Source organism: Falco punctatus (genome assembly GCF_963210335.1).
Source record: "Falco punctatus genome assembly, chromosome: 8".
In the NCBI taxonomy this organism is placed as follows: domain Eukaryota; kingdom Metazoa; phylum Chordata; class Aves; order Falconiformes; family Falconidae; genus Falco; species Falco punctatus.
In genome coordinates, this window is record NC_137588.1 from 32,748,610 (window position 1) to 32,768,948 (window position 20,339).

The 20,339-nt window shown below is 45.1% G+C and overlaps 1 protein-coding gene across 4 annotated transcripts in view; it reads right to left on the reverse strand.

The window, feature by feature from the left end:
* The window catches only part of OSBPL11 (oxysterol binding protein like 11), a 42,581-nt gene extending 30,046 nt beyond the window's left edge, over positions 1-12,535 (reverse strand). For 2 of the 4 annotated variants that reach the window (XR_013929981.1, XM_080399208.1), the window contains exon 1: positions 12,305-12,535. Coding sequence is in view for 3 of the 4 variants with exons in the window: in XM_080399208.1 (XP_080255334.1) it covers positions 12,305-12,520 (216 nt within the window). In the remaining variant the exon portion in view is untranslated. The other 2 variants (XM_080399211.1, XM_080399209.1) reach the window with 2 other exon arrangements.
* Between the last annotated feature and the right edge of the window lie 7,804 nt (positions 12,536-20,339).

Sequence of the window (20,339 nt, forward strand, 5' to 3'; positions counted from 1 at the left end):
ACAGACCTGTCAGCCTTAAAGATGTACAAAAAAAATATTTTAAGTTTTGCTGAACTCCTTTAAGTGAGGATACTGTACAAATCACAAAACAGGAAAAAATTATGCAGGAACTTGTGGTACAACATCTGGACTCCAGCCCAGCACATATACCACTCCCCAAAATCTGGTTACTCTTTTCCAAAGGCAGAACACCACTGAACCTGACTGCCCATTTATCACACTTTTTTAGTTTATAAATATTGAGATGGACTGAAATTGTCCTGTAAGCTAATGACTGAAGTCTATGAAAAGTTACAAATCAGCTCATATTCTTTCCAGAAAACTATCCCTCCCCAATTTCAAAGATGTTTACCACAAGCCAGATTTCTCCATGTGTAAGTGCTAAATACAATAGGAATAAAACAGTCACAAAGGATTATTGTTAGTTTATTTATCCTTTTCTAGTATGCCTCTTAAGCTGCCGCAGCTGTTAGTGCCTTGCAGGGTGGTCTCCTGTCCTGGAGGACGAGTAAGACAGTGATAGTCAGGCCAGATTTCCCCTGTATCCTGTTTACATGTGCAGCATCCCAAGTCTTGAACACAGATGCTGAGGAACAGTAGTCTCAGAATGACGTCTTTCAGGAGCTTCGGCCAAGACACCCATGCTCGCACCTGACAAGTGCTGGGCCAACATTTTCTCCAAGAAACACCAGCACAGAGTCCTCCCCACCCTTTTTGCATACCCCTTATGGTGCAGTTCTCCCCAAAAAACGCATACAAAACAGATCACCCCTAGCAGTGGCACAAAATTACACCTATCTGGGAAGTGATGACAGAAAACTTCTAAGACTGCCCTTCTGATGACTTGAATTTTGCTGGGACCCAGACAGCACCACGTGGGATACTTTGGGCAGCCAGGTCTCTGAAGACCCAACAGCTGTTTGAAGAGCAAACGCAGCGGCCAAAGGTTTCCCCACGGACTCACGTAAGGCCTGACTTCAAGCAGCAGCTGTGTACATGTTGTTTTGCTTCCAGCAGGAAGGACGACCAGGGGCCTGGAGCCCATGCAGATGTCAGGGAGGGCTCCTGAAGGGAGATCCAGCCTCTGTAGCTGCCACCACCGCCGTTATGACAGTGCCTTCAGGCCCTGGCCAAGGGAAGAGGCTCCCTCCTAGTGAGCTCACAGCAAGATGCAAAAACCAGGTGAAAGAGACTGTCTCCAGATTAAAAGCTAGAAAAGCATAAAGAAAAGGAAAGGAAGAAAGAAATCAGGATCGTAACAGTGCAAATCAAAGAGCGGTTTGAAAAAAGCAGTAACCGCTTTCACTGAACTTGTTCATCTCTCTGTCCACAGGCTCGCTGTTGGCAGTAGCTTGCTTTTTCCTCAGTGTCCACTGCAAAGTGCTTATCTACAGCACACTGATTCCCCTTTTTGTTACATGGAGGGGAAGGGCGAGGGCAAAGAGAAAGGGAAAAAAAAACCCACACAACAGCCCTGTGTCAGCAACAGAACTTCTGCAACTACAAAGATCACTTACTCTTCAAGAAACCAGTCCCATAGCTCACTGATGCAAGAGCAGACTCCCCAGGACACCCAACAAGGTGAGGCACAAGCCTCTGTCGCTTACAGAGTGCCTGCATCAATTAATTAGCTCTCCTTTTCCAAACGGCTTTTGGAAGAAAGAGCAAACTAACCTTGCTGTGCAATTCACCAACAGTGCCTTATAGTCAACCAAAAAGCAGCAGCAAAGCTCCTGTTCTTCAGCTCACGGTTTCTAAACTTATAATTGAACAGTCAAACACAACAATTACAAGGAATAAAGGTCAAATCATATGACAAGAACATTGGCAGTAGACCTTGGGGATGCTTCAGAATACCACTTGGCCACAAGCATGCTAGTGACACACATCCTCTTTGTATATATACACCCTTCTCTTAAGGTACTCCTGTAAACCCCTGGGAGCACTGACATGCACTGGAAGAGAAGTGCAAGCTTGCCACAAAGAAAGCGTGTGGCAGAGCTGAAATAAGTTGTCCATGAGCCCAGCTGGATGCAGCCCAGGCTTCCCATCCCAGAGGTGAGGGGCTCTGCCACCACCCAGCCTGCCCAGCCCCTGCTACCAACGCAGCAGTTGCATTTGCATCTGAATTTTCTATCAACACTAGTTCTCAAACAGAACAATAAATCAGACTTACAGGGGTTTTTTTAAACCATCCTAATTAAACTTGCATTCAATTCTCCTCCTTTGTGTATTAATGCCACAGGTCAATTATACACAAATGAAACTTTTTACTGGGTAGCAACAGGGAAAAAAGGAGAGAGAGAATATTTAATCAATAAGTAGCAAAACACAGCTCTCACTGGACCACTGTAAAGCTGATTATTTAACTGCTTTATCATTTAGAGAGCTCCTTAACTCTCAAAATACATCTGCCTGGAAAAAAAAAACTGCAGCAAGTTTCAGCAAAGCAATTTCTCTTGCACGTACATGAACAGCTCAAGTCAGCAAGAACTCCACTCACATACAATTTATTTGCGGACTTGCGTCAGCACAGCACAACTGACACTGTACTCAAGAGTTAGTAGCCAACCCTGCAGATTTTTCTGCAATGATAACTACTATTCAAGCTATTGCTGGGAAAACTGTCAATTTAGCCAACATTTTAGAGTTGGAGAGTACAAAAAAACAGGCAGCTCAGAAGGTCTAAACTCTCCACTTGATACCTCTGGAGAATGATTGTTGCCTGCAGCTTTGCTACCATTTATGTCACCAGTTTACATTAGCCCACCATAATGCACGGCTTCACACACTACTGTTAACAAAACTTAAAACTTTCCCTTGAAGTCTAATTTCAGAAAGTTCCAACAGTCAAGTTAAAGCAACCCTGCTCAGCAAACAGTACTGGCATAACATAAGCAAGGCAAACACACTGACGGGTAAGCATCTTTGCAGTTTTGGGCTGTTTGCTACCTACACCACCTCAGAAAGCAGCGGACCCTGGTAAGCACTATTCACAGAAACTGGTGGAGCAAACCTCCACATTGTTTAGTTACTCTGAGCACAGTCCAGTGCTGTGTAGCTTACTACACATTGCAGCCCAAGGCATTTTGGTCTGTTTCTAGTCTAGTAGCTCTTATCTTTATTAGAAATGCATAGATATGCCCTTCCAGTTTTAAGATGTATTTGTAATTATGACTTTTAAAAGATTACACTGACAATTACACATTGTGATCCTGGGCTTTGCAGCAATAAAACACTGACTGTTAAATGTAATACACCAGTAAGGTAAATACACTACACTCCAGGTAAGCACTTTGCCTTTTTAATATTTCTGAACCGCTTATTGAAACATATCAGATTAAATAGAGAGGATAATTATTACCACCCTCCAAGCAAGCAAAACCACGCTTAATCCACTATGTTATCTAGATATTAAGAAGGGCCATAAACCTGGGCTACAACACGGGCAAAAAACTGCATGGATCACCAACTCAAGAAGCAACAGCCAACAGTTTGAAGTCTAACTAGCAACCAGTTAGAAGTAGTCTATTTCAGGGTTCAAAACCGCTAAATGCCTCCAAGCTGTCCAACAGACCAGCAGATACTCTGTGCAACCCCTCAGGCGAGAACAGAGCGAGAGGAGCAGTCAGGACGCAGGAGGGTGGGCTGCCTTTCTGGGGGATCCTGACAGTCCAGAGGAACAGGCTGAATAAGACCACCTGACCTACGACAAAAGCAATGCAAAGCCTTGCACCTGGGATGGACTGACCCATGGATCAGTGCAAGCTTGGTGTGTCACACGAGCCAAGAAAAATCTGAGGGACCTGGGTCTGCTCAGCCTCCTTCAGAAGCAGGGAAAGCCTAACAGGAATCTCACTGCTGTCCTCCCTACATATGGGGAAGATTGAGACAGATCCTTTTCAGAGAGCTACAGCAGAAGGGCAAGCGGCAACAGTTGTAGCAAAAAAGACTCCTTGTTTGACACAAGGGAAAAAAAAAAATCTTCACAATGGTGGGGGGTAAGCCCTGGGCCAGGAGGCCAGAGAGGCTGTGGCATCCCCATCCTTGGAGATGCCCGAAACTCAGCCAGGGGCCCTGAATGACCTCTTTGACTTTGACGCGGGCCCTGCTTTCAGCAGGATGGCTGGACCAGGATTTCCCAGAGGTCCCTTCCAACCCAAACTATTCTACAATTCTTAGATATAGAGAAATCAAAAATATTCCTACATTAAAACTGAGGCATAAGGTACTCAGAAGGTTTAAACTCTAATTAAGAAAATACAAGCGTTAACTTAACCACCTATGATTATGACAATATAAAAAGAGCAGGACTACTTTCTTCTTCAGTGCTTTAAGTGAACAGTGATTCCCAGACAAGGAACTATTCAAAACCACTCCTTTTCATTGTGCAATGAGCATCAGGTATTATTCATTTTGCACTCATGTGCTAATAAAGAGTTTCCTTATGGTTTTCTTCTCTTGTGCTTATCATCAACATTTATGAAGGAGTCATGTACCGAACAATAAAAGGACAAGAATGTTATGATCCCATTTTACATATAGGGAACTGAGGTGCAACGAATTTTCAGCCTCTCAAAATTTGAGATAGTTGTGGTCCAATTTTCATTTGATTCATACATTCAAATCACAGCTTCTGCTGATTTCAGCTGCAGCTGTGACCCTGCAAAAGTTTTGCAAAAATTGGAGCCAACTGTTTCAGACTACGCCTCTGAGAAAAAGAGGAACACAATGTTAGTGATTAAAGGGGAAAACCAGTTTAAACAATAGACTATTACCACAGAGGAAATCAGAGGCGGGGTCAGAAACCAGCTCCTTAATAGAGCATCCTGCTGCAGTTCTGCCCAGCAGATCTCATGCTTTCTTTTACATCTCCACTGCTAGGAATGAAACTAACTTCTCCACACAAAGCGGTCTCTTCAGGAAACTGATCTGTCAATGCCTAAACATTAATCAAGATTTTAAAGTTTGCCAGCTTCATTGAAAACTCAGGAATTTACACCTGGAAGGAAAAAGAAAAAATACATACCCATAGCAAAAAGCCTTCCCCTGACACTGACATTCTGGCTCCAGGGCAGGTTGTCAGATGTAAGGTTGTCACCTTAACACACCCAAAGAAACAGCGTTTCTCCCACCCCACTTCATCCTGCCCTCCTCTCCCACTTCAGCATTAGACACAGAGTACAGAAAATCTGAAATGGTACAAGCTTTGCAAGCATCCTAAAAAGAAAGTTGTCCAGCAACATTACCAGCGGGCTGCGATCACCTACAAGAATTCATCAGCATTGGCAAGTGATCAGAGTGCACATCAAGGAAACTTCTTTAAGTAAACAGGGGTCCTTGCACACATGCCTTAAATTCCATGATACAGTAAGTACCTACCTAGGATAACCTAACAGCAGCAGCTGGCACTTTCTGCTTCTGCATTAAGCAATGTGATTAGGTCAGACACATACAGTTTGTTTTTCATCCTCTCTCTTGAGAGAGAAAGTGTGGGGCAGAACAGGATGTTAATGTTGTAGGCAATTTTAATTAACTTGCTGCTACATATTTATATTAGAAAAGGTGAAGTTGAAAATACCCTTTGCACTTAATGAAGGATAGACAGTTGTAATGGTCATTAACCCCTATAGAGATCTATTCCACGGAAAATACAAATTATTGGTTATTTAAAGCCATTCAGAGCTTGTGCTTTTTCAGTTTAGCTTAACTTGAACTCCAAATGAATATCCCAGTACCGAACACATGTACCCTGTGATGCCAGAACCAACTCCCCTATTTGTCACCCCTGCCCTAGCGAGTTTTACGGCCTGCCCATTCAACACCAGGATGCTCTGAGAAGCAAGAGAGGGACAGGGCTCGACAGCCACTCCCTGAGGAGCCACAGGGCTGGAGAAGGGAACCCAGACCGTGCTGACCTGGTCCAGGAACTGGGTTCGGGTTCCTCACTAGAACATCAGCCACCATGAAGCTCCTGTTAAAATTACCCAAACCTGTTTCCCCAGGTTAAACTTATTACCCCACACACAGAGATTTACTTCTTAATTTACAACCCATCTGAGCTTCCATCTGCTCCAACCCCATTCTTCCAGGCCGTAAATACATGTGTGAACATGAATGGCTCACCTGCATTTTGAGAAGCACTTGGGGCTTTGGCAGCTGGTAAAATAGGCTTGATAAAAGATGACCTTAATATTTTAATAACACAGAATGGATCCTGAGGTGGATATAACCAGCTGACCATTTTAAATATGGGCTTCTCATCTATTCTAATGAGCAAATCACATGAAGGGCAGCATTTCAAATTGGTGTTATGAATATGGTATATTCTTTAAGCAAAGTTTCAAATGAGGATAAAGAAATTCAGGCACCAGGTTTTTCAGCTGTTTCCTTCCAGCACAGCAAACAAACATGACAGTAGTCCTGATCAGATTTTTAACAATAAAAAGGAACAGAACACATGAAGTTCCAAAAATAAATTCTGAATTTCACAGCAGCCACTCAAGAGACTCTTCTTTTTAGCACCCAGTTCATTACACCTCAAAAGGCCCCCGACAAGCCAGAAAGTGAGCAGTTAGGGCTTTTTGAAGGTCACACAGTGGTGAGGTATCTCCACAGGTCACCAGAAACAGAAGGAAGACCAAGGCTCACTCAGACACAGGCTTGACAGCAGAGCTGGCAGCAGAAGTGTCACGGCAGGGCCAGCAGAAACCCCACCCCACTGGTGGCCAGTGCCTCGATGTCACAGTGCCGGCAGGTTCTTCCAACAGCAGGACACCGAGGAAGCAGGGTGGGCTGTAAGAGCAAAGCAGATGCAGGAGCAGCCCTTGCCAAACTTCCCAGGTAATGCCACAAAATGACAGCCTCTCTCCCCCTCCACCACTGTGCACAACAAGGGGTTTACAGTTATTGATGACAGCAAATATACAAGAATTCCACATAGGATCCCAAAGAACTTTGTTTTAAGCAGTGCACAAAGAAACGAGGGAGACAGGTAATTAGAAGGAAGTACTAGGAGTACCAACATTAGAGACAACTGTCCTAGGAGGACACTAACATTTACATCAAGGTTTAGGTTTCTTTTTGTCTTATCAAGTGATAGGGACTTTTAACTTAAATTCTGGCCTGCTCTCAGGAGGCCAGAGTTAATTAGGTCAGCTAACACACTCTATTGCAGCCTATGCAACAATTCAATGCTTATATTAATACTGTGATGAGAAATGTTAAGTCAGAGACAAGAATGGAGGACCAGCAAGGGAGAAGTTCACAGCATGAAGCGTTGTTGAACACTGGGATGCCTTTACCTCCTATATCTGTTTCTACCAAGCTGGTTTCAGCTTTAGAGGCCAAACAGATAAAATTTTATCCTCCCAAGATCAAACACTCTTGGAACATGACTAGAAATGCATAGAAACTAGAAAGGCTCTATATATTTTCTTGCAACTAAGAATGACATGAACACCTCCCTCAGTAAAAAGGATTCTTATCAACATCTGCTCAAGAAGATTGTATCAGTTTCAAGACAATCCCATTTCTTACTAATTAGATCATTTTTGCAAGACAGTGTAAATAAAAATCATTAACTCTTCCACAGCCTACCGCAGTCTCACAGGTTTTGCTTCCACATGTCTGAAGTGCAAAGGACTGTCAGTCACCCTCCAAGTTAAGTGGGGTCCAACTCATAAAAAAGCATTCCCTTTAAAATACATTCACGAAGAAAAGTTCATGATCATCTTGAAACACAGAATTAAAACATATTCATGTGTTTCAGCTACAAGCTCTTCTGTTACCTGCTGACGTGCTCAAACAGACAAGACTGAATTCAAGTCAGTAATTGTTTACTCCCTTTTTCCACCATTTATGAAGACTGCTTACATAGTATCCACTGTGAAATAAGCAAAGCCCTTAGAAGACTAGCAACTATTTCATTTGCTTAAAGTTTTGTATCCTTTTGCATTGGATACCAAAATGTTACCATGTTACTCTCTTTGCCAAAACCCTCTCTCCACTGTTTGTTTGCATTTCTGTTTGTTTACTCTCTGCACCTCTTACTCCAGCCCAAAGCCACCTGGAGTAGTTCTGCAAGAGAATCTGCCTTAAGCTGATAACAGGGTTCCTCATGTTGTGTGGCTTCTGCTTGTCATTAGGTTACCTGCCATTGCTACCTCTTGCAAAAAAAAAATAAAAATTAAACAAGTAATATTAGTCCAGCAAGTTAACTCTTCCTTGGAACCTACTTTCATCCATGTTTTTCCTGTACTAACAAACATGAATGACCCTGCAGCATTTAAGTAAACTTGCAGGAACAGCTAACTAAAGTTAACTTGCTTCCTTTAAAAAAGGAGCAAACAACACAATCTGTAGCATTTTATAAATATATATGGCTAAATCTACAGTGAGCAGATGCTAAAACCATTGCAGAAATAGAGAACAAGGGCAGCTAGCCACAAAAATATATGCAGAACTGAAAAGCAAATCAGTTTCAAAATGTAACTTGCAAGCTTAAAATCAGCAATCACTTGGGAAATTCATAAACATTTTTCATGTATTTCTACCAGCAAGGGAAGAAATGCTGGGAATTGGTTTATGTACTTGAGAGCAGAACCCTAAGAAAAATGTAAGAGGATGGCACATTAGCATGTCTCCAACTGGGAAAGACAATCTTGTGTCTCTAGTCAACCACAATGCTTTAAACTTTTAATTTTATAGATAAATGAGGACCAATAATTGCAAGTCACTTCTCAAAATTATCTGAGAGCCCCTCAAGCCAGGCTGAAAGAACTTGTTATGCTTCTCCTTAACAGCTCTCTATTTAGCTCATAGACAGAGATTCTGCTTTCTGGCTGTGAAATTTTTATGTTATTTGAACGACTACAACCCACACGTTACAGAAGTACCTGCCCAGGCTGTCTCCCTTCTCCCATTGCTTTGAAACTAATCCGTTTATTTAACCTAGAGCAAGGCAAAAACCAAATGAAGATGGTCAAATGCAAAAGCAGAATTGCTGAACGCAAATAATTCTTCATATGGGCAATGCTATACTTACTTCCCAGCTTGGTTACTGCTGAAAGTAAAGAATGTGTTTAGAAAACATTATAATATTGAATTACTATACCAAGTAATCTTTTAAAAAATTGAAGCTATTTGGAAGTCTCACCTCATGGTAACCGCTTCTCTAAATGAAAATAGGCATAAATAGTTTAGTGTGCCTTTTAGGCTCTTTCTATCTACTTAATAGCAAGTTAGCATTCACACTATTGCTGACCCCAGACAGGAAAATGCAGCCAAGGGTTGGTTGCTCTGATCATATACACAAAAGTAAACAACATCATTTCCTGTTAGACGTCTAGAAGAGCAGTTTCTCAAGAACTCTTAACTTCTATTAAGAAAAACAAAAAACAACCAAAAAAACACGCATCTTCCTGCCCTCTGAAGAAACCGAGCCTTTACAAACTTCAAAGGAGGCACTGCTGTAGCAGCTGCCTAAACTCACCATACACCAGATACAGCTGAAACTCTTTGCAGACTTTCTGCTTGTATCTTGACATCATCTGAAGTGTCTGGCAGCCTCTGGCTGTCGCTTCTCCACTATGATAAATGTTTGGTCTAACTATCACAGCTATTTTAAAATCTCCCTGTTATTCCCCTACAAAAATATAAAATTAGACTTTCTGCTTCATTTTTTATTTTCTAGGCATGCACTTTACCCCAAGGACGTGTGAATTTCCACATCTCTGAGAGATTCAGTTTTCATTATTTCAGGTTCCAGCAGTGCTAGAGATTTTATATTTTCTTCTCCCATAGTCATAATTCCCCATTTGGAGCATTAAAGTAGCAAGTACCTGTTGTCCCATTTGTCTGACAACTACGCTACAGTAGTTTTGACAGGTTGCTTCACCAAATATAGAGCTATAGTTCTGCACCAGATGCAGTCTACACTGAGCAGGTACTTCAGGATCCTTCTTCTGCCAAGCTGCGCGGCCATGCATTGCTCACAGTCTGTGCTGTAAAAGTTAAAGATCAAACTTCCACCAGAAGTTCCCAGCAAATCCGTTTGTAAACTCTGTGTTTTAGACATTGATTATTAAAAGGGTCTTTCTTTTGTCAAACACATTGTAGACTAGAAGTAATCCACAAAGTGAAAACTAAGCTACAGTAGTCCTCCATCCAGGAGGACAAGAGAGTCAGGGGGGGAAAGCTGATAATTTGTGGGTAACTAGATATCGAGACACACATAGGAGTAAGTAACTGATTCCCAACAGAGCAGAGATTAACATTGAGGTACCTCAAGTGTCCACAATAATACAATTAGTACATTAAACTTGTCCCAATCATCTAGAAAGAAAAAAGGGGGGGTTGAAGAATACTTTGCACTAGAGTATTACAGTAAATTAAACCAGATACTAATGGCTTCAAAAATAACGTGGACAGTTCCTACTCACAGCTGTCAAGCCACCAACCTGGCTATCACTCAGAAAGTCAGTTCAACTTTTGCCCTCCAAGCCACAGCACCAGAACAGAAAACAAAACACTTGAAAGAATGATTTTAAAAAGTGGAATTTAACTGCATAGCGGTTATCTGTGACCACCATCTCAAATACACTACAGCAAAAAGGGGTTCAGGCAAATCAGGTATCTCAACCCTTCCACTGCCTCCAATTCCACATAAAAAATATAAAATATGCCCATTTAGATTTCACAGATTAAATCCTGTGTTTCACACGTGAAACATTTGCAAAATGCTTGGTCAGAGTAATAGACGTTTGCATTAGAAAATTCAGAGTTATGTTTGAATCCTGAGCAAAAAACAAAAAGTTTGGAGGTGACTGGGAACAGCGGATAAGACAACCAATAACTGAACCTGACAAGAAGCTTTCTCTAACAGCCTGAAATATTGGCCCCAAAATCACCACTTTTCTTTCCGGCACTAGTCACCAGAAAAGCGAATTATTGGTGACCCAGATTCTCAGCGATGACCGAGCTGTTCTCTCCCTATTAAAACCACCAGGCACTCACTGCCTGCCCCGCCTGGTGCCCATTTCTCCAAGCCCCCGGAGAGCCCCCATCCTGCACCGCACACAGATGCGCCACGTTCCACTTCTGCCACTTCTGCCGTTGCCACATGCGGGAAGTGGCAAGCCAGTCCATCTGGGCTGGCAGATGACAGCTTTGGAGAGGCTCCATTTGAAGGAGAAGTGTGCAAACTTCACATAACAGCAGTATTTTCAACAGCAACAGGGCACAATTCCAGTCAAGGATGAGAGACCGAAAAGCAGAGATTGGGGAATCTCACAAGCAACGCCGCAGGGAGCCCGCTGCCGGGGGGTGAGCGGGAACCCTTTCAACCAGAAAACAAGTCCGAAAAAAGTGCGTGGAGACCCTCAAGTCCCTTGGACACACAGGCAAATCGTTCCAAGGAAGCATTTTAGCTTGGATCCGTATCAAACCAGCGCTGCGTGCCCGGCTTCTCCCGCTTTCCCCGCTCTCTCCTGCCGAGTGTGGTGGGCCCAGCATTCTGGAAACAAGTCAGATAAGGCACAAACTCCGCGCACACCGAGCTTCTCCACCAACAACAAAGAGAAAGCGTCAAAAAAAGAAGACTACCATCAAGTGCTTAAAGACGACGACCCCCGGAGCTAGGACTCGGCGCACAGTTTAGCTGCGGGGAAGGCTGGCACAGCCACGGAGCCCTGCCACAGCCGCACGCCCGTCCCGCGTCCGGCGCGGGGGAAGCGGGCCGCGGGGGGAGGCGCCGCGGCAGGTCCCCGGGCAGCCCCCGCGGCCCGGCACCGCCGCACGGGCGCCACGGGCGGTCCCGGCACCCCGAGCGGCCCCGCCCGCCCCGGCGCCCCCCCCGGCCCGCACTCGGGCGTCCCGCGCCCCACGCCGGGCCCCGCAGCGCCGCGGCTCCCGGGCCCGCCGCGCCCACCTGTACTGCCAGCCCTTGGCGCCGCGGCCGCCGCCGCCGCTCTTGCCGCCGCTCTGTCCCGCCGAGGGCGGCTGTTCCGACTTGCCCTCGCCCTCCGGCCCCTTCATGGCCGCCGCGGGGTCCGCGCACTGCATGGCGCCGCGGCTGCCCGCCCCGCCAGAGGCGCCCCCGGCCCAGGGCGGGCCGCCTGCCGGGGAGACGAGCCCGCCCCGGCGGCCCGCCGGCCCCGCTCAGGCCGCGCCGGGGCCCGGCCGCGCCCGCCCCATGCGGGCTGCGATGGCGGCGGCTGCCGGCACCCCCGCGCCCCGCTCGGCTGGGCTCGGCTCCCCGCACGGCCGCGGCGAGCTGGGGAAACCCGCCCTCCCGCTGCCTCACCCGGCGGCCCGGCCCGGCCGCCCCTTCCGGGTCAGCGCCGCCACCATCTTTAGTGCGGGCAGCAGTGCCCGCCCTAGGCCGCTCTGCGCTGCCGCCGCGCTTAAAGCGATAGGAAACCTCTAAAACAATTTCAAACTCATGGCTACAAACATTCTCCCCCCACCCACCCCGTGAAAGATAGGAATTGGAGGAGCGAGGGTTCCAAGCTGTTCTCATACAGGCTGTAGGAGCAGGGGGACGACAGCCCACCGCTGGGATCCACTGGGATCTAGCAGAGTGTGGGCAGAGACCACCAAACAGGGCCCCGATCTTCACTCACCACGCAAAGCCGTGGCACGGCCTGGCCTCCAGAGAAAACACGTTGTTCCTCCTGTTTTTCTCCAGTTACTGCATACATGGGCACCAGCCATGCAGGCTTTTTGTCCTTCATAGAGCAACAGCAGAGCTAACTGGGAGAGAGGGGCCGGCTTGTGTGTGAGCTCTCAGGCCAGGCATGGCTTTCGGGCAACAAAACCAAATGGACTGCAGCCGCGTTATTTCTTAAAACCGGGGGCAGAGGCCCCTTGTTCTGGCTTCAATCAGTCAGCACAAGAGGAGGGCAGGATCGGACGCAGCTGTGCTGAGCAAGGTTGTGGTTCTGCTCCGCATCTCATCGAAACACCCTCCCCTGCTCTCCAGCTCTTTTGTTACCCACCTATAACAACCATCGTACAAAAGATGCTAGTGATTCCCTATGTGAGAATCCACACAGAAGCAAAAATGTAAAGGAGAACATATTTCAGACAAATAGTTTATTTAGAACATCCCCGCGGTAACAGCTTCATGCCCCATGAAAGCCACCCTGACGTTCCCATCTTCTACCAGCACATTCCTGCTTTCCTAGTGACATTCAAAACATCTTTGCCTTTGGCTAGCAAATAAGAATAGCACCTTATGAGCACTGTGTCTTTAAAATATATTTATAAGCTTTAATTGGCCTCTAATTTAGCACATATCCATCCATCAGCTAACAGACCCCTGGTGAGGACTGCCTGTTGCACCTACGCCTATAATCTCCCTTACAGAGACATAATATATTACCACTGCACAGGAATAAAATTCCCCACTTCTGCCTTTTTAGAAGCACCCTTGTCACTGCAGGGGAAAAAAAAAGGGGCTTTTTCAGCTGCATTTTTCTCCTCTGGAACCACAGGCAAAGAGATCAGCACAGTCATGTTGTTTATCAAAGAACATTTTGGCCAGAACTGCACTCCTCTTGCCCTCCAAACATGTTAGTTCCTCCCCTGCCAATCACTTGACATTTTAATTGAATTAATTTAAATAATTGAAAATATAATATAATTGCATGGTATTGTAATGCATGCCACCACCACTGAAATTTTCCTGGGAAAATGTTAAGCAAAAACAACTCAGGCAAGAATTCCACTTGTGTGTTTTATTTCCCTCCTGCTTGAGGACAACCGGTCCCAACAGAGACACAGATTGACACATGCTAGACCTTTCCCAACCATCACAGGTGATCAGTTCCTCCACCTAGGACTTCTCCAACACCCAAGACAGGCCAGCTATCTTTAGTGCATGTTTCTGCGGCCCCTCAGCATCTGGTCCTGGAGCACTGGGTAGTAAACACAGATTTGCTTCCCCCATCATACATTTGCTTTTTCCTCTCTTAAAAAAAAGTGTTGCACTTGGAACCAGAACCTGTCGTAAGATGGCATTGACAAAATGCTTAATAGCGTAGAAAGGCTTACAGCTTAACCACATTTGCTAAGGATTTGCAGTTCAAGCTACCTTTTATCTTTAGTTTACAGCTGCTACTAATTATAACTTACTTTCAGGCTCTCAGTCTTCTTCCCTGGTTATGATTTAGTGGCTAAAAATGACCAAAATCCCACCCTGGCCTGTGCAATGCAAGCACAGCAAAGGGCGAGCGCTGAGGTCTCACAGCAGTGCCCTGCCTGAGCCTTGCCACTTGCCCTGAGTTCTAGGTACGGAGGAAGAAACGAGGAAAAGCTTCAGGTCTGGAAGAGGAAAGCAGGAATAGGATAACATACGATTATCAACATTTGTCATATCAAATCCTTGCAGGCCTGGATGTGGCTACAAGCTGAAGTGGATCATATTTTATTATAACTCATGTTAAAGTAAATTTGCCATAATTTATCATCCTGTTAATTTTAGGAAACTGGGATCTGATCAAAACTATGCAGCGCTCTTGCTGATTTCTTTCGAAGCTTATAGTCTGGCTATGCATGCTTTTATGTATATATATAAATACACACACAAGCATCTCTTCAGATTGGTATCATTTCTTCAGAGCAGAAAGGTCTGTCTTCAAAGAGTAAAGCTATAAAATCCAATATATTTTTCATCACCTGTTTGCTTAAAAAAAAAAAAAAATAGAAATGTTGATACAAGTTTTCTACCACTCCCTTGTTGATCAGACAGGATTTTTTTCCTGACCTAAGAAGTATCTTTGGATGAGACCAAGTTTAACATAGCTTTAAATGTGTGCCTTCCTGGTAGCTGGTCCACAGAAGATAAACAATTCGTGGTCCTGTCTGTTAGGGGAACTGCAACCTCTACAGGCATGCAGAGGAACGGCATCAGTCCTGGGAAAGGAAAGCCAGAAAGTGCAGCCTGCCTTTATTGGGCAAGGAGTGGGATTTTTCACAATCATTGCTGAACGGGGGGAGCTGCTAGCTCGTGAAAAAACGACCAGAAAAGTAAGGTTGCTAATAGCACTTCACATCTGTGTCTGTTAATTGGACAATCAATAGTTCTTAGGGTTAGATTCTTTCTCAAGGCAACTGATGCTTGAGTTTATTAATAGTCTGGGTTAATGTCTCAATTAACCTTTACAGCTGCTGTGTGAATTGTTTTTCAGTCACTAGCCCCTTCTCCTAGAAGCTTTTCTGTTCCATGCTTTACTCCTACACTTTTCCTGCATGGTTCCTATGGCAACTTGAGTATTTCTCCATCTGCTGTAGATCCCCATTATCATGTTTAGCTGCTTGTTATCTCAGTCAAATGACATTTCCAGGTGTATCATGATAACAAGATCAGTTTGGAAACCAAACCAAAGCACTTGATAATTTTGTAGGCAAACCTGTCCTCCATAATTTGACTGCTATGTTACTCTGTAAGCTCTGCTTGTGATACACTGATGCTGAGCTATTCTCATTACCAGATCTCCTGCTTGTATCTGCGCACTAACCAATTCTGCATTCACTTCATCATTTCCAAATGACATCCATCCATCCTTCTCTTTGCAGCCTCTGCTGCCTACAAAGTGGTATATTTGGATTCTGGAAAGCCTTTGTAGGTCTGTTGCCTGGAGTTTGACACCTATTTCATAGGAACTTAACTCTGAGTTACCAGTACCGTTTTTCTTCCTGCAAATGCATTTTTCAGTTCTGCTCTAGTGCTGTTGCTTCTCCTGAAAACCTACTCCATTGGATTACAGAAAACCCTGAAGAGTACAGATGGTTTGCAGTTGGCCTCTCAGTCTCTTCTTCTTGAATGCCTTGAATTACTTGGAATTACATAGATTTCTATAGGGCTAAAATCTAATCTCATTTTCTGCTAAGTACTTTTTTGGAGAACTAACTTAAGTGGGGGAAAAAAGTTCTTCCGATATAATCTGATTGGAACCCACAGCAGAGAAATCAGCTGAATAAGTCGAGTAAAAACTTCATTGTTGATTTGTTTTCTAGATCCCATGAATCAGCAAAAGCAGACTGCAAGAAGTCCCTGTGGAAGCTGTAAAGTTGTAAGTAATTTGGCCTGTCGGCTCTTAGGGACACAAACTGACATTATTTATTTGTACCTAACATCCTGGAAGAGGTGCTTTGAGATATTACATGCTACATCAGTATAAATGGTTATTATTTACTACCTACAATTAAAAGTAATTAAGAATACAATAATTTGGTGGTTATGTACATACACATTTAAAACCATACAAATCTTCCATTTAGAATAGAATTCAGGGAAAGCTTATGTGCAAAAATTTTCCACTGGCAAACAAAAAGGCCCATGATATATGAGTAATTTTGATGCTAATGCCATCTACTGGGCTGTTTAGCATCAGGTGAGAGTCAGGTGTGGCACTTGCAGTTTGGGTAACATTGAAGTGGTCAGGAGTTTATGGTCTGCAGGCCTCAGCCAGTGGAAGGTTTCTGTGGACACTTACAATAGGGAGGCTCCTCCTGCACACCCAGGCTGAACTTGGAAACCCTTGTTCTAAACCTCAGACCTACCCCAACCTTAACTCTACCCAAGGCTCCACAGGTGAGAAAACTAAATGTTTGTGTCCTGCTGACATCAACCCACAAGGTTTGGCACAAAATGCTTGATTTTCAGATCCTCTTTCCCTGAACTCTGAAGCCTGCATCCCTAGGGATGCTGAGGAGTGATGCTATCTGGTCACCATCCCCAGGAAGTGCAAAACTCATATTTTGTTTGGCTTTCAAGTATTCACAAGACAGAAGAGGCTCCCTGAATCTTACTTCTCTCTAAAGAGAAGAGACAAAATAAGGCAAATGTGAACTGTAATGCAGACAATGCAGGACACCTTAGGAGCATGCAAAAAGCCGAGTGAAAAAAGGAGAAGGGAGTGATGTGCAGAGAAAACTATTCTTCAGCAATCCAAAATTAAAAGTACAGCTCAAAATCAAAACAAATCATACCCGAACAGGGAAGGAAAACAGGAACAAAAGAGGTTTAGCTGCATGATTACAGAGGAATGCATCGCCAACAGTAACAGCAGGGCAGATACCTAAGAGCTGAAGGAATATATTGCATCATTTTCCACAAGGAAGAAAATACAACCCCAGAGAGCAGAGGCAGCACACTTAGACTGAAGGGCATGCATATGGATATTACCACATGCAACACAACCACAAAACTCAAGAGCTCTTTACCCTTTACTTCTGAAGACTGAATAATCTCCATCACTGAAATCTATAGGCTTTTACGAGCAAAGGTTAGCCATGAGTAACAAAAGACATGGAGGGAAGCAGAAAATGGGTTAAAGTGCAAGCTAGGCAAGTTATATATAGACTAACCCAATATCTTTCTTTGCTAATTGCATTTGCAGACAAAGGAAAACTAATAAATCTTATCAACCTGGACTTTGGTAAAGCATTTGATTTGGCATTACCTAGATAATTATTAGTGAAACTTGAGAAGATGAGGATTGACATAAACACTATAAAATGCTGAAGGAATAGTACTGGGGGTGAAATCTGCTGATGGGGCTGATAGCAAAATCATAGGATTGGAGGAATCAGTCTACCTGAATAATTTTATTAATCAGCTTGGCGCAAAAATTGAGAAGTGGGGAAACAAAATTTGCTAACAACAAAGTTGGGAGACATTTTCAATGAGAGGAAGTCCTACAGGATTGGTATGCCCTGGTAACAGAGATGGGATGAAATGTAACAGCGTAAAATGTAAGGACATGCACTGAGAGACTGATAACGTTTCTGCTGTAAATTGAAATGTATCTGCTATGAACAACAGAAAAGCCACACGCCTGATGTGGTTATTAAAAAGGTAAACGCAGTCTTACAGGTAGCAAGCCACGTATATCCAGGAAATCTATACAAGGTACCGGGTACAGTTCTGCTGATATTTTAGGGCATCATTCAGGTTATCAGGGTTCAGCAAGCCTGAATTCATGCTGGAACAGGTACAGAGAAGTGCTATCCAAACAGTCAGAGGAAAAGAGGCGGTAAGAGAGTGTGTCCTGCTGAGCCTGGCAAAATAAATGGTGAGAAGAGACCCTATTCCTCTCTGTAAACATGTTTGAGGTTGAAGGTGGGCAGAGGGGGAAAAAAAGCACCAGGGCAGAAGAATCATTCACATTTATAGATAGCACTTGTGCTAAAGCAGATGGGCGTGAGCTGGATACAAAATGGGGAGAAGGGATCTCACTGTGAGAGGAGTAACAAGCAGCTTCTCAGTAGGAGAACAGAGGGCAAAAAACCTAACCAATTTTAAGACAGGGCATGGTAAGGCTGTGAGCTGGCAGCAAGAACTGGACAGTGTCCTTCCAGGTCCTGCCCTGGCTCGCCCAGGGAAGGAGAGCAGAGGACTGGCCCTATGCCATACTCACCTGGTTTACCTTTTGCACCCAACAGTATAGGGTGCCCAACATAACCAACCAGTGGCCGAGGAAGCAAAGCATGCAATGGCTACATCTATACCACAGGGCAAAGCACACTGCCCTTTACCTCGCCCTCAGGTCCCTCCCTGCAGGGCACCGGGTCCCACTCTCCTCCCTGTCCACCTCTGCCTGCCGAGTTGGGCGTTGCTTAGTCACATTTTTCAGGGTGTTCAAAGACTGCATTGCCGCTGTAGGAAGGAGCCACACCTGGCTTAGCAAAAAAATGCCCGTTGGTTGCCCTAGCTTTGCATGCTGACAGCGAGGTTCTGTTAGCAGCTGCTAGGCAGAGGAGGACTGTTTGCTGTGTTATCTGCAGCTGCTGACACGTGCATGACCCATTAGGTGCAGAAGATCAGGTGAGCTTGGGTGGGGGTGGCCTTGGGAGGGTTGTCTTTATCCTTCCTATTAGGTGGGCTGAGCTTTTGTGTCTGTGCTTGTGTGCTTATGTGAAAAACAAACATTGTGCCTTTGTGGGAAAGAGCAGATCCTTCTCCTTGCCTGATGAAACAACAGTTATCATCATTCACCAATGTGTGCTACCTGGCTCCGGGGCTCTGGGATCTGACAAGGCACCCATTTCTCAGGCCCATCCTGTGTCCCCACACAACACTGACACCGAGACAGCCTTGATATCCCAACCTGCCACGTAAAACTGCCTGCAGACTGCCTAGAGCAGTCCTTTGTGCATGAACGCTTTCCTATCCATCACCATGGAGCAGTGACTGCACAAATCCAGAGGGCCGTTCAGCAGCAGCACAAGTTATCTACCTCCATGGCCGATTACTGCCACAACCACATGAGCTAATGGGTGCACTCAGAGTCCCAGGCCTTCACGAGTGCTGCCATACCCATCTGCCTGCTTGTCACCTGCCGCAGCCCCTGAGACTTCTCTGCTTGTTGCAAGCTCTTCTGTCCCCAGGCCCCAAGGGGAGGACACACTGAAGCACTGGCTTCTGCAACTAATGCATGCAACAGAAGATGTCCCTAGTCTATATAGTACATAAGACTGTAATGGTTTAATCTAAATGTGGAAGCTCTTAATTACGAAGGGGAACTGTTTGGTGGCCTCTGGATGATGGGTTTATGTGCCCTCCACAGAAGATCTTTATGCAGGGGAGTGAGTAAGTTAAAAAGAGAAGAGAGCTAAGACACACAGGGAAAGAGCAAATCATGGAGGCCACTGGAAGAAATGCACCTGGAACCGGAGAAAGGCTCTTGTGCCTCGGCTGTGCTCAAACTGCGTGCGGGTATTGCCTCTTCTTGCAGAGCTCCCCATCAGGCTTCACATGTGCCCAGGGTCCCAGCTACACCTTCCTTTTCAGCAGCCTGTCCTGGTAATTTTCTTGAGATATTATTTTGCAGGCTTTTGCTCTAGTTTGTTATGTCCCCAAACACTCTCACCACCATCAGGACATACCAAACAGCCAGGCCGATGAAGCTGACAGCAGGCAAGCTGAACATATGTGCTCCTCCAGAAACACCCATGGGCTTCTGAAAGGCTGGCAGCCAGCCTGGCTCTATGAATCACAGGGTCAGGCATCCTTGCCTCGTGGTGCCAGAAACCCGCTGAGCCAAGCTGCGGTGCGAGGGCAGCAGATGTGGTCACTGCTGAGCCTACAGCCACCCAGCAGGGAAGGAGCCTGGGCATGGTGGGATGAGGGGAAGCAGGAGTGCAAGTGTGAGCAAGGAAGCAAATGCAGCTTTTTGGCTCAAAAATGATAGAGAAGGCTGCTTTAAAGAGGAGACAGGGTGTAGCGGAGGGCCAACAGGTAAAATGTGGCAATTTGTGGGGCGTTATGCATGATTAGACCATATAGGGGAAGAAGAACAACACCGTTTCACCCTTCCTTGCAGAGAGCCTTT